Below are 15,154 nucleotides of genomic sequence, written 5' to 3' on the forward strand. Positions count from 1 at the left end.
GGTGTACAGGTGATATCGGGCAGGTGATATAGGGCAGGTGTACAGGTGATATCGGGCAGGTGATATAGGGCAGGTGTACAGGTGATATCGGGCAGGTGATATAAGGCAGGTGGGCAGGTGATATAAGGCAGGTGGGATGGTGATATAGGGCAGGTGTACAGGTGATATCGGACAGGTGATATAGGGCAGGTGTACAGGTGATATAAGGCCGGTGTAGAGGTGATACAGGACAGGTGATATAGGGCAGGTGGACAGGTGATATCGGACAGGTGATATAGGGCAGGTGTACAGGTGATATCGGACAGGTGATATAGGGCAGCTGTACAGGTGATATAGGGCAGGTGTACAGGTGATATCGGACAGGTGATATAAGGCAAGTGGGCAGGTGATATCGGGCAGGTGATATCGGGCAGGTGATATCAGACAGGTGATATCGGACAGGTGATATAGGGCAGGTGTACAGGTGATATCGGACAGGTGATATAGGGCAGCTGTACAGGTGATATAGGGCAGGTGTACAGGTGATATTGGACAGGTGATATAGGGCAGGTGTACAGGTGATATCGGACAGGTGATATAGGGCAGCTGTACAGGTGATATAGGGCAGGTGTACAGATGATATCGGACAGGTGATATAAGGCAAGTGGGCAGGTGATATCGGGCAGGTGATATCGGGCAGGTGATATCAGACAGGTGATATCGGACAGGTGATATAGGGCAGGTGTACAGGTGATATCGGACAGGTGATATAGGGCAGGTGTACAGGTGATATCGGAAAGGTGATATAGGGCAGGTGGGCAGGTGATATCGGACAGGTGATATAGGGCAGGTGTACAGGCGATATCGGACAGGTGATATAGGGCAGGTGTACAGGTGATATCGGGCAGGTGATATAGGGCAGGTGTACAGGTGATATCGGGCAGGTGATATAGGGCAGGTGTACAGGTGATATCGGGCAGGTGTACAGGTGATATAGGGCAGGTGTACAGGGTAGGTGTAAACCTGCCCTATATCACCTGTCCGATATCACCTGTCCACCTGCCCTGATATAGAGCAGGTGTACAGGTGATATCGGACAAGTGATATAGGGCAGGTGTACAGGTGATATAATAAGGCAGGTGGACAGGTGATATAGGGCAGGTGATATAAGGCAAGTGGGCAGGTGATATCGGGCAGGTGTACAGGTGATATCGGATAGGTGATATAGGGCAGGTGTACAGGTGATATCGGACAGGTGATATAGGGCAGGTGTACAGGTGATATAAGGCCGGTGTAGAGGTGATACAGGACAGGTGATATAGGGCAGGTGGACAGGTGATATAGGGCAGGTGATATAAGGCAAGTGGGCAGGTGATATCGGGCAGGTGTACAGGTGATATCGGATAGGTGATATAGGGCAGGTGTACAGGTGATATTGGACAGGTGATATAGGGCAGGTGTACAGGTGATATCGGGCAGGTGTACAGGTGATATCGGACAGGTGATTTAGGGCAGCTGTACAGGTGATATAGGGCAGGTGTACAGGTGATATCAGGCAGGTGATATAGGGCAGGTGATATAAGGCAAGTGGGCAGGTGATATCGGGCAGGTGTACAGGTGATATCGGACAGGTGATATAGGGCAGGTGTACAGGTGATATCGGACAGGTGATATAGGGCAGGTGTACAGATGATATCGGACAGGTGATATAGGGCAGGTGTACAGGTGATATTGGAAAGTTGATATAGGGCAGGTGGGCAGGTGATATAGGGCAGGTGTACAGGTGATATCGAGCAGGTGATATAGGGCCGGTGTAGAGGTGATATAGGACAGGTGATATTGGGCAGGTGGACAGGTGATATCAGACAGGTGATATAGGGTAGGTGTAAACCTGCCCTATATCACCTGTCCGATATCACCTGTCCACCTGTCCTGATATAGAGCAGGTGTACAGGTGATATCGGACAAGTGATATAGGGCAGGTGTACAGGTGATATCGGGCAGGTGATATAGGGCAGGTGTACAGGTGATATCGGACAGGTGATATAGGGCAGGTGTACAGGTGATATCGGGCAGGTGATATAGGGCAGGTGTACAGGTGATATCGGGCAGGTGATATAGGGCAGGTGTACAGGTGATATCGGAAAGGTGATATAGGGCAGGTGGGCAGGTGATATCGGACAGGTGATATAGGGCAGGTGTACAGGCGATATCGGACAGGTGATATAGGGCAGGTGTACAGGTGATATCGGGCAGGTGATATAGGGCAGGTGTACAGGTGATATCGGGCAGGTGATATAGGGCAGGTGTACAGGTGATATCGGGCAGGTGATATAGGGCAGGTGATATAGGGCAGGTGTACAGGTGATATCGGACAAGTGATATAGGGCAGGTGTACAGGTGATATAGGGCAGGTGGACAGGTGATATTGGACAGGTGATATAGGGCAGGTGTACAGGTGATATCGGGCAGGTGATATAGGGCAGGTGTACAGGTGATATCGGGCAGGTGATATAGGGCAGGTGTACAGGTGATATCGGACAGGTGATATAGGGCAGGTGTACAGGTGATATCGGGCAGGTGATATAGGGCAGGTGTACAGGTGATATCGGGCAGGTGATATAGGGCAGGTGTACAGGTGATATCGGGCAGGTGATATAGGGCAGGTGTACAGGTGATATCGGGCAGGTGATATAGGGCAGGTGTACAGGTGATATCGGGCAGGTGATATAGGGCAGGTGTACAGGTGATATCGGGCAGGTGATATAGGGCAGGTGTACAGGTGATATCGGGCAGGTGATATAGGGCAGGTGTACAGGTGATATAGGGCAGGTGTACAGGTGATATCGGGCAGGTGATATAGGGCAGGTGTACAGGTGATATCGGGCAGGTGTACAGGTGATATCGGGCAGGTGATATAGGGCAGGTGTACAGGTGATATCGGGCAGGTGATATAAGGCAGGTGGGCAGGTGATATCGGGCAGGTGTACAGGTGATATCGGACAGGTGATATAGGGCAGGTGTACAGGTGATATCGGGCAGGTGATATAGGGCAGGTGTACAGGTGCTATAGGGCAGGTGTACAGGTGATATCGGGCAGGTGATATAAGGCAGGTGGGCAGGTGATATAAGGCAGGTGGGCAGGTGATATAAGGCAGGTGGGCAGGTGATATAAGGCAGGTGGGCAGGTGATATAGGGCAGGTGTACAGGTGATATCGGACAGGTGATATAGGGCAGGTGTACAGGTGATATAAGGCCGGTGTAGAGGTGATACAGGACAGGTGATATAGGGCAGGTGGACAGGTGATATCGGACAGGTGATATAGGGCAGGTGTACAGGTGATATCGGACAGGTGATATAGGGCAGCTGTACAGGTGATATAGGTCAGGTGTACAGGTGATATCGGACAGGTGATATAAGGCAAGTGGGCAGGTGATATCGGGCAGGTGATATCGGACAGGAGATATCGGACAGGTGATATCGGACAGGTGATATAGGGCAGGTGTACAGGTGATATCGGACAGGTGATATAGGGCAGCTGTACAGGTGATATAGGGCAGGTGTACAGGTGATATTGGGCAGGTGATATAAGGCAAGTGGGCAGGTGATATCGGGCAGGTGATATAGGGCAGGTGTACAGGTGATATCGGACAGGTGATATAGGGCAGGTGTACAGGTGATATCGGAAAGGTGATATAGGGCAGGTGGGCAGGTGATATCGGACAGGTGATATAGGGCAGGTGTACAGGTGATATCGGACAGGTGATATCGGACAGGTGATATAGGGCAGGTGTACAGGGTAGGTGTAAACCTGCCCTATATCACCTGTTCGATATCACCTGTCCACCTGCCCTGATATAGAGCAGGTGTACAGGTGATATCGGACAAGTGATATAGGGCAGGTGTACAGGTGATATAAGGCCGGTTTAGAGGTGATACAGGACAGGTGATATAGGGCAGGTGGACAGGTGATATCGGACAGGTGATATAGGGCAGGTGTACAGGTGATATCGGACAGGTGATATAGGGCAGGTGTACAGGTGATATCGGACAGGTGATATAGGGCAGGTGTACAGGTGATATCGGAAAGGTGATATAGGGCAGGTGGGCAGGTGATATAGGGCAGGTGTACAGGTGATATCGGACAGGTGATATAGGGTAGGTGTAAACCTGCCCTATATCACCTGTCCGATATCACCTGTCCGATATCACCTGTCCACCTGCCCTGATATAGAGCAGGTGTACAGGTGATATCGAACAAGTGATATAGGGCAGGTGTACAGGTGATATAGGGCAGGTGGACAGGTGATATAGGGCAGGTGTACAGGTGATATCGGACAGGTGATATAGGGTAGGTGTAAACCTGCCCTATATCACCTGTCCGATATCACCTGTCCGATATCACCTGTCCGATATCACCTGTCCACCTGCCCTGATATAGAGCAGGTGTACAGGTGATATCGAACAAGTGATATAGGGCAGGTGTACAGGTGATATAGGGCAGGTGTACAGGTGATATCGGGCAGGTGATATAGGGCAGGTGTACAGGTGATATCGGACAGGTGATATAGGGCAGGTGTACAGGTGATATCGGGCAGGTGATATAGGGCAGGTGTACAGGTGATATCGGGCAGGTGATATAGGGCAGGTGTACAGGTGATATCGGGCAGGTGATATAGGGCAGGTGTACAGGTGATATCGGGCAGGTGATATAGGGCAGGTGTACAGGTGATATCGGGCAGGTGATATAGGGCAGGTGTACAGGTGATATCGGGCAGGTGATATAGGGCAGGTGTACAGGTGATATCGGGCAGGTGATATAGGGCAGGTGTACAGGTGATATCGGGCAGGTGATATAGGGCAGGTGTACAGGTGATATCGGGCAGGTGATATAGGGCAGGTGTACAGGTGATATCGGGCAGGTGATATAGGGCAGGTGTACAGGTGATATCGGGCAGGTGATATAGGGCAGATGTACAGGTGATATCGGGCAGGTGATATAGGGCAGGTGTACAGGTGATATCGGGCAGGTGATATAGGGCAGGTGTACAGGTGATATCGGGCAGGTGATATAGGGCAGGTGTACAGGTGATATCGGGCAGGTGTACAGGTGATATCGGGCAGGTGATATAGGGCAGGTGTACAGGTGATATCGGGCAGGTGATATAAGGCAGGTGGGCAGGTGATATCGGGCAGGTGATATCGGGCAGGTGTACAGGTGATATCGGACAGGTGATATAGGGTAGGTGTACAGGTGATATCGGGCAGGTGATATAGGGCAGGTGTACAGGTGATATCGGGCAGGTGATATAGGGCAGGTGTACAGGTGATATCGGGCAGGTGATATAAGGCAGGTGGGCAGGTGATATAAGGCAGGTGGGATGGTGATATAGGGCAGGTGTACAGGTGATATCGGACAGGTGATATAGGGCAGGTGTACAGGTGATATAAGGCCGGTGTAGAGGTGATACAGGACAGGTGATATAGGGCAGGTGGACAGGTGATATCGGACAGGTGATATAGGGCAGGTGTACAGGTGATATCGGACAGGTGATATAGGGCAGCTGTACAGGTGATATAGGGCAGGTGTACAGGTGATATCGGACAGGTGATATAAGGCAAGTGGGCAGGTGATATCGGGCAGGTGATATCGGGCAGGTGATATCAGACAGGTGATATCGGACAGGTGATATAGGGCAGGTGTACAGGTGATATCGGACAGGTGATATAGGGCAGCTGTACAGGTGATATAGGGCAGGTGTACAGGTGATATTGGACAGGTGATATAGGGCAGGTGTACAGGTGATATCGGACAGGTGATATAGGGCAGCTGTACAGGTGATATAGGGCAGGTGTACAGGTGATATCGGACAGGTGATATAAGGCAAGTGGGCAGGTGATATCGGGCAGGTGATATCGGGCAGGTGATATCAGACAGGTGATATCGGACAGGTGATATAGGGCAGGTGTACAGGTGATATCGGACAGGTGATATAGGGCAGCTGTACAGGTGATATAGGGCAGGTGTACAGGTGATATTGGGCAGGTGATATAGGGCAGGTGTACAGGTGATATCGGACAGGTGATATAGGGCAGGTGTACAGGTGATATCGGAAAGGTGATATAGGGCAGGTGGGCAGGTGATATCGGACAGGTGATATAGGGCAGGTGTACAGGCGATATCGGACAGGTGATATAGGGCAGGTGTACAGGTGATATCGGGCAGGTGATATAGGGCAGGTGTACAGGTGATATCGGGCAGGTGATATAGGGCAGGTGTACAGGTGATATCGGGCAGGTGATATAGGGCAGGTGATATAGGGCAGGTGTACAGGTGATATCGGGCAGGTGTACAGGTGATATAGGGCAGGTGTACAGGGTAGGTGTAAACCTGCCCTATATCACCTGTCCGATATCACCTGTCCACCTGCCCTGATATAGAGCAGGTGTACAGGTGATATCGGACAAGTGATATAGGGCAGGTGTACAGGTGATATAATAAGGCAGGTGGACAGGTGATATAGGGCAGGTGATATAAGGCAAGTGGGCAGGTGATATCGGGCAGGTGTACAGGTGATATCGGATAGGTGATATAGGGCAGGTGTACAGGTAATATCGGACAGGTGATATAGGGCAGGTGTACAGGTGATATAAGGCCGGTGTAGAGGTGATACAGGACAGGTGATATAGGGCAGGTGGACAGGTGATATAGGGCAGGTGATATAAGGCAAGTGGGCAGGTGATATCGGGCAGGTGTACAGGTGATATCGGATAGGTGATATAGGGCAGGTGTACAGGTGATATTGGACAGGTGATATAGGGCAGGTGTACAGGTGATATCGGGCAGGTGTACAGGTGATATCGGACAGGTGATTTAGGGCAGCTGTACAGGTGATATAGGGCAGGTGTACAGGTGATATCAGGCAGGTGATATAGGGCAGGTGATATAAGGCAAGTGGGCAGGTGATATCGGGCAGGTGTACAGGTGATATCGGACAGGTGATATAGGGCAAGTGTACAGGTGATATCGGACAGGTGATATAGGGCAGGTGTACAGATGATATCGGACAGGTGATATAGGGCAGGTGTACAGGTGATATTGGAAAGTTGATATAGGGCAGGTGGGCAGGTGATATAGGGCAGGTGTACAGGTGATATCGAGCAGGTGATATAGGGCCGGTGTAGAGGTGATATAGGACAGGTGATATTGGGCAGGTGGACAGGTGATATCAGACAGGTGATATAGGGTAGGTGTAAACCTGCCCTATATCACCTGTCCGATATCACCTGTCCACCTGTCCTGATATAGAGCAGGTGTACAGGTGATATCGGACAAGTGATATAGGGCAGGTGTACAGGTGATATCGGGCAGGTGATATAGGGCAGGTGTACAGGTGATATCGGACAGGTGATATAGGGCAGGTGTACAGGTGATATCGGGCAGGTGATATAGGGCAGGTGTACAGGTGATATCGGGCAGGTGATATAGGGCAGGTGTACAGGTGATATCGGGCAGGTGATATAGGGCAGGTGTACAGGTGATATCGGGCAGGTGATATAGGGCAGGTGTACAGGTGATATAAGGCCGGTGTAGAGGTGATACAGGACAGGTGATATAGGGCAGGTGGACAGGTGATATCGGACAGGTGATATCGGACAGGTGATATAGGGCAGGTGTACAGGTGATATCGGACAGGTGATATAGGGCAGCTGTACAGGTGATATAGGGCAGGTGTACAGGTGATATCGGACATGTGCTATAAGGCAAGTGGGCAGGTGATATCGGGCAGGTGATATCGGACAGGTGATATCGGACAGGTGATATAGGGCAGGTGTACAGGTGATATCGGACAGGTGATATAGGGCAGCTGTACAGGTGATATAGGGCAGGTGTACAGGTGATATTGGGCAGGTTATATAAGGCAAGTGGGCAGGTGATATCGGGCAGGTGATATAGGGCAGGTGTACAGGTGATATCGGACAGGTGATATTGGGCAGGTGTACAGGTGATATCGGAAAGGTGATATAGGGCAGGTGGGCAGGTGATATCGGACAGGTGATATAGGGCAGGTGTACAGGTGATATCGGACAGGTGATATAGGGCAGGTGTACAGGGTAGGTGTAAACCTGCCCTATATCACCTGTTCGATATCACCTGTCTACCTGCCCTGATATAGAGCAGGTGTACAGGTGATATCGGACAAGTGATATAGGGCAGGGGTACAGGTGATATAGGGCCGGTGTAGAGGTGATATAGGACAGGTGATATAGGGCAGGTGTACAGGTGATATCGGGCAGGTGATATAGGGCAGGTGTACAGGTGATATCGGGCAGGTGTACAGGCGATATCGGACAGGTGATATAGGGTAGGTGTAAACCTGCCCTATATCACCTGTCCGATATCACCTGTCCACCTGCCCTGATATAGAGCAGGTGTACAGGTGATATCGGACAAGTGATATAGGGCAGGTGTACAGGTGATATAAGGCAGGTGGACAGGTGATATAGGGCAGGTGATATAAGGCAAGTGGGCAGGTGATATCGGGCAGGTGTACAGGTGATATCGGATAGGTGATATAGGGCAGGTGTACAGGTAATATCGGACAGGTGATATCGGGCAGGTGTACAGGTGATATCGGGCAGGTGTACAGGTGATATCGGACAGGTGATTTAGGGCAGGTGGACAGGTGATATAGGGCAGGTGTACAGGTGATATCAGGCAGGTGATATAGGGCAGGTGATATAAGGCAAGTGGGCAGGTGATATCGGGCAGGTGTACAGGTGATATCGGATAGGTGATATAGGGCAGGTGTACAGGTGATATCGGACAGGTGATATAGGGCAGGTGTACAGATGATATCAGACAGGTGATATAGGGCAGGTGTACAGGTGATATTGGAAAGTTGATATAGGGCAGGTGGGCAGGTGATATAGGGCAGGTGTACAGGTGATATCGAGCAGGTGATATAGGGCCGGTGTAGAGGTGATATAGGACAGGTGATATTGGGCAGGTGGGCAGGTGGACAGGTGATATCGGACAGGTGATATAGGGCAGGTGTACAGGTGATATCGGGCAGGTGATATAGGGCCGGTGTAGAGGTGATAAAGGACAGGTGATATTGGGCAGGTGGACAGGTGATATCGGATAGGTGATATAGGGCAGGTTTACAGGTGATATCGGACAGGTGATATAGGGCAGGTGTACAGGTGATATCGGACAGGTGATATAGGGCAGGTGTACAGGTGATATCGGACAGGTGTACAGGTGATATCAGGCAGGTGATATAGGGCAGGTGGGCAGGTGATATAGGGCAGGTGTACAGGTGATATTGGACAGGTGATATAGGGCAGGTGTACAGGTGATATCGGGCAGGTGATATAGGGCCGGTGTAGAGGTGATATAGGACAGGTGATATTGGGCAGGTGGACAGGTGATATCGGACAGGTGATATAGGGCAGGTGTACAGGTGATATCGGACAGGTGATATAAGGCAGGTGTACAGGTGATATAGGGCAGGTGTACAGGTGATATCAGGCAGGTGATATAGGGCAGGTGGGCAGGTGATATCGGATAGGCGATATAGGGCAGGTGTACAGGTGATATCGGACAGGTGATATAGGGCAGGTGTACAGGTGATATAGGGCAGGTGTACAGGTGATATCAGGCAGGTGATATAAGGCAGGTGGGCAGGTGATATCGGATAGGCGATATAGGGCAGGTGTACAGGTGATATCGGACAGGTGATATAGGGCAGGTGTACAGGTGATATAGGGCAGGTGTACAGGTGATATCAGGCAGGTGATTTAGGGCAGGTGGGCAGGTGATATTGGACAGGTGATATAGGGCAGGTGTACAGGTGATATCGGACAGGTGATATAGGGCAGGTTATTTAGGGCCGATGTAGAGGCTATATAGGTGATATAGGGCAGGTGGACAGGTGATATCGGACAGGTGATTTAGGGCAGGTGTACAGGTGATATCGGACAGGTGATATAGGGCAGGAGTACAGGTGATATAGGGCAGGTGGACAGGTGATATAGGGCAGGTGGACAGGTGATATAGGGCAGGTGGACAGGTGATATAGGGCAGGTGGACAGGTGATATAGGGCAGGTGTACAGGTGATATCGGACAGGTGATATAGGGCAGGTGTACAGGTAATATAGGGCAGGTGTACAGGTGATATAGGGCAGGTGTACAGGTGATATCGGACAGGTGATATAGGGCAGGTGTACAAGTGATATAGGGCAGGTGTACAGGTGATATAGGGCAGGTGTACAGGTGATATAGGGCAGGTGTACAGGTGATATTGGGCAGGTGTACAGGTGATATAGGGCAGGTGTATAGGTGATATCGGACAGGTGATATAGGGCAGGTGTACAGGTGATATCGGACAGGTGTATAGGTGATATCGGACAGGTGATATAGGGCAGGTGTACAGGTGATATAGGGCAGGTGTACAGGTGATATAGGGCAGGTGTACAGGTGATATCGGACAGGTGATATAGGGCAGGTGTACAGGTGATATAGGGCAGGTGTACAGGTGATATAGGGCAGGTGTACAGGTGATATAGGGCAGGTGTATAGGTGATATAGGGCAGGTGTATAGGTGATATAGGGCAGGTGTATAGGTGCTATCGGACAGGTGATATAGGGCAGGTGTACAGGTGATATAGGGCAGGTGTACAGGTGATATAGGGCAGGTGATACAGGGCAGGTGATATAGGGCAGGTATACAGGTGATATAGGGCAAGTGTACATGTGATACAGGACAGGTGTGGGGCCACTAACCATGGTATCTTTCCTTTTCCTCAGAAATCCCTCAAAAAACAGATTTTGCTGCAAGGGATCCATGATCTGCTCCTTGTCTGCTGAGTGCGGGGGATGGAAAGCCATTGCTGACGATACCCACACTTCCTCCTCAGCCTGCACTTCCCTATCACTGCCACTTACCTGATTAACTCCCTACTACCCACACCCAGAAACTTCCAGTCACTTACCGGATTAACCCCCTACTACCCACAGCCAGGACTTCCCGATCACTTACCTTATTACCCCCTACAGCCGGAAACTCTTGATCGCTTACCTTATTAACCCCTCACCTCCCACAGCCCCCAAATGTGATTTCTCAGAAAAGATTAATCCTTCACCCACCACACCATTTCCAGCTTTGACTTGGGTGACAATCAGTTAACCCTTCCCTGTCCTCAGCCCAATGGCCACCTGATTTACCCTTCACTATCATACCCCAGAGGATGCCCAATTACCCCTTAAACATCCTCACAGTCCAGTGGACTCCTGATTAACCCTTCAGCGTCCTCAGCCCAGTGGACTTCTGATTAACCCTTCCCTATCAGAGCCCATTGGATGCCCGATTAACTCCTCACAGCCCTGTAGACTAATGATTAACAAAGTCCATAGTGAAATTCCAGCTCACCTTTAGTAGATTTTACAGCCCCTTGTTCACGGAACAGACAGGTAAGTCCTTTGGTAATGAAACAATAAATCCGGTTCCAGCACCCCAATGTAGTTGTTGTGGTGCTTATTTCTTTATTCGTGGTAACAAAATTACAGCATGTAGACAAATCCTGACTCTCCGACACCAGTTTATGTGTTTCGGACACTTAGTCCTGAGTCATAACCTATAACAGATACATTGCCCCTCCAAATCTGCCCATGTCCTATTGAGAGGAGCGTTACATTTACTGTGACCACAACCCTTTCATCCAGGACATAGAGTGGTATGGCAGATACATCGACAATTTGCTCCTTATTTGGAGGGGCGTTGTATCTGCCATACCCTCTTTTATGTCGTACCTTAATGATAATCCTTATAATTTGCGCTTCGTTTGTCTATATGATGCCTTTAAAATTAATTTTTTTGATCTAACATTGATAGGCATCAATAACGAATGCATACAAACGCAGACCTATCACAAACAAACCGCAGGCAACACTATTCTCAGAGCAAATAGCCATCTTCCTATTCACATCTTAAAAGCGATCCTTGTGGGGGAATATATACGTGCTAGAAGAAATTGCAGCACCGATGTTGCCTTCCACAGGGAATGCCAATCAATTACCATCGGTTTACTTGAAAGAGGATACCCACATTAGATGTTATCCAGAGCTTCAAACATTGTCAATAATAAATCCAGACAAGATCTCTTGTTTAAAAAAAATAACAAAAGAAATAACAAAATAGACTCCCTGGAAGAACCAACTTTAGTACTTACGTACAGTAGACAATTCACACTAATTCAACAGGTTATTACAAAATGTTTAGCGATTCTTTACGAGGATAATACCTCATATGAGTTACTGAAAGGGGGATGCAGAATAGTTTCTAGACGACCACCCACCCTAGCTAATTCTCTGTCCCCTTCATTTTTTTCGCGTACTAACAAAGCCGCATCCAATACCTGGATGAAATACACAGGCTTCACAAAATGTGGATGCCATCCCTGTAAAAGTTGCGGCTTTGCTATACCAGGGAAGTGTCATGGTTTTGTGGTATTTTGCCACGACAATTTCTCCGCACATGCTGGTTGCTGGCAGCGTGTTGTATGCATGCGTGTGTGCTTTCCCTTTAAGGCAGTCTTCCTTCCTTTCTGGTGTGCACGGGGTTAAGGTGTGAGCAAGTTGCAGCTGGGTGTGGTCTCAGGTCTCTTCTTATTCTGTTGCTCTGAGACTGAAATCATTGGTATGTCTGCCTCTGAATGAGAAGGAGCTTGCTCCTTTCTTGGATGCAATCTGAGGGCCATCCTAGTTCTACATCAATGTCATCCCTTTGTCTCCTCCTTGTCTTTTCCCTACCCTATCTGTTGTTATGTTTGCCGAGATTTGTTGTTTATGTCTAGTTGTAGTTACAACATGTATGCTAGACATTCCCTTGTTTGTCTGTACCTCCGGAAGGGGGTCCCTTGGGTTCCCCGGAGGGGGAACAAAATGTCTGTGTGCAGCTCTGCCAGGGGCCACTATGCTTCCTTTCCGCATGGGGGTCCAGGCAGGTACTGATGTGCTGGATTCCTGTATTATTTATTTTGCTGTGTCCTGTTAGGTGTTCAGGTTCCAGTACTGTTTCATGGAGTCTGGCAGGTAAGTGCTTTTTGTTTCATGGCTCTTACCTGCCGATCCAGTAGCTGTGCACTGTCTACCATTCCCAGTTGCTAGGCCTGTGTGAGACTCCGGTTCATCCATGTCCTGGATGAACCGGAGTCTCCTTGCCCAGACCTTACTACCAGGGATCATCAGGGCTAGTAAGCGCCCAGGTTCCGCTGCATGAGTCCTCCTACCATCTTAGTTCGCTCATTCAGTTAGGAGGTCAGGGATAGGATGAGGGTGGTGATAGGAGGTGACCTGCTCCCTTATCTTGGCTTCCAGGCCTAGTGGCTTTCCCAAATTTCAGACATTGGACAGTGGGGAGTTTCCCCCACTCCCCATCGTGGCATGAAGACTTTTCATAACTCAAGACAATTCAATATTTTTTTTTCTATTAAATCATATGTAACGGATCTCCTCGCACCCCGACCGGGTACCTCTGTTGATAGTGGCTCCTAGTGCTTTCCGAGGACTCCAAGCACTCCACTTGACACCGTACGCACTGCAGACCCCACGAACCGCCGAAGCTTGGTTGAGGTCTCACCGTCTCCTACCCACCCTGGACCTACGACAAGGCTCCAGGCTCCAGTGGGTGAACCTCTCCTAAAACCAGAGAGCAGGAACAGCTCTTAAAAGAGCTAGTAGTTATAGCCAGGGGAGTATAGCAAATCTCCCAGCATATAGCAATCCCCCCAGTGTTGATCAGTTACCCAAACACCAGCCTCAACATGATGAAGGATAAAATAGGCACCCTTTATTGAGGGCTACCCGCCCGTATTTATGCAGGTCCCCATCTGGTGGACACGCCATTTGGGGACCAGAAGGAAGACTGTGACACAGGACAGATACGTAGCACTCAGGATACACAGACCCAACACATCCCCACAATGCATCATAGTTTCCTCCTCTCTGCTTTGGAGACACCCGAGGAGAAATTCAATTATCTCTCAGGACAAAGGGAAATCGCCAATACACATGTGGAGACAACAGGACAGAAATCACCACCCAAACACACAATGTCACACCCCCACAGCAAACACAGACATTTAACATATTCCCAGATAGCTCAAGTCTGAGTGCATATCATTAGGTGAATGGCACTCAGAATACACGAATACAATAAAATTAGCTATCTGGGTACCCTCACATAACAAAATACAATTCCAAAGACAGATTTAAGCTGTGCGGCCGGTCTGTCTTCTCCTTTAAAGTTAGTATGGGCCATAATCCTGAGGCAAGAGGCTGGTAAACAGGCCTCTCCAAAACCCAGTGGCGAGGTTGGTTTCGCCACACATCTCCCCCTCCCAGGGAAGACTAACCAGATACCTGACCTCACGGTCAGTACCTGAGTTAGTCTGGCAGTCCAACCACAACCCAATACGGGACCTGTTGAATCTTGGGGCCTGGCTCTGTTCTGTATGTCCCCGGCTGTTGAGGGGGCATCTGCTACTCCTTGCTTCCTTGTTGCTCTCTAGCTTGGAGCTGTAGGTACTTGGTGGTCAGAGGCTGACTGCGCTCTGCCCAGATGCCAGCTCTTCCGCTGGGGTAGCCTGTGGGAAGTCCGGCTCTGGAGAAGAGGATAGGGGAGGGCAGAGGCCGACTGCGCTCTGCCCAGATGCCAGCTCTTCCGCTGGGATGTGGTCATGGAATCCTATCCCCAGATCGGCTGTGGAGAGGAGGGATCGCTTACCTCCTCCTCCTGGCATTCCTGCAGGGTTGGTGGGGGATCTGTACCGGCCGTCCAGTATCCCGGTAGGCCTGGTGCAGAGACTGCGGTCCCATCTGCACCATTGGAGTTAGGGGTGCTGTCCCCCTGTGGTTGGGGAGAGAGACCGGTTGTCTCCTCTTCCTTGAAAGTACACTGCCGCATGGAGACGATGCTCTCCTCTCCCTGCAAAATATACTGCCACTGGGGAGCAGGACCAACTGTCCCTACTCCCTGAAACTCCGGCTGCCGTTGGGGATCTGGGCCGACTGCCCAGCATCCCTGTAGGGCCGGTGGAGAGATCTCGGTCCCATCTCCACCTGCCATATGGGTTTCCCCCCAGGACCAGTCTATGAGGTCCCCTACCT

At 50.1% G+C, this 15,154-nt stretch overlaps 1 protein-coding gene across 2 annotated transcripts in view; it reads right to left on the reverse strand.

Moving 5' to 3' along the window:
• LOC121005057 overlaps positions 1-10,888 on the reverse strand; it is a 50,272-nt gene extending 39,384 nt beyond the window's left edge. For both annotated transcript variants that reach the window (XM_040437576.1, XM_040437575.1), the window contains exon 1: positions 10,772-10,888. In XM_040437576.1, coding sequence (XP_040293510.1) covers positions 10,772-10,876 — 105 coding nt within the window. In that variant the 5' untranslated portion in view covers positions 10,877-10,888. The remainder of the gene's footprint in view (positions 1-10,771) is intronic.
• Between the last annotated feature and the right edge of the window lie 4,266 nt (positions 10,889-15,154).

Source organism: Bufo bufo, chromosome 6 (assembly GCF_905171765.1).
Source record: "Bufo bufo chromosome 6, aBufBuf1.1, whole genome shotgun sequence".
NCBI classification, from domain to species: Eukaryota; Metazoa; Chordata; class Amphibia; order Anura; family Bufonidae; genus Bufo; species Bufo bufo.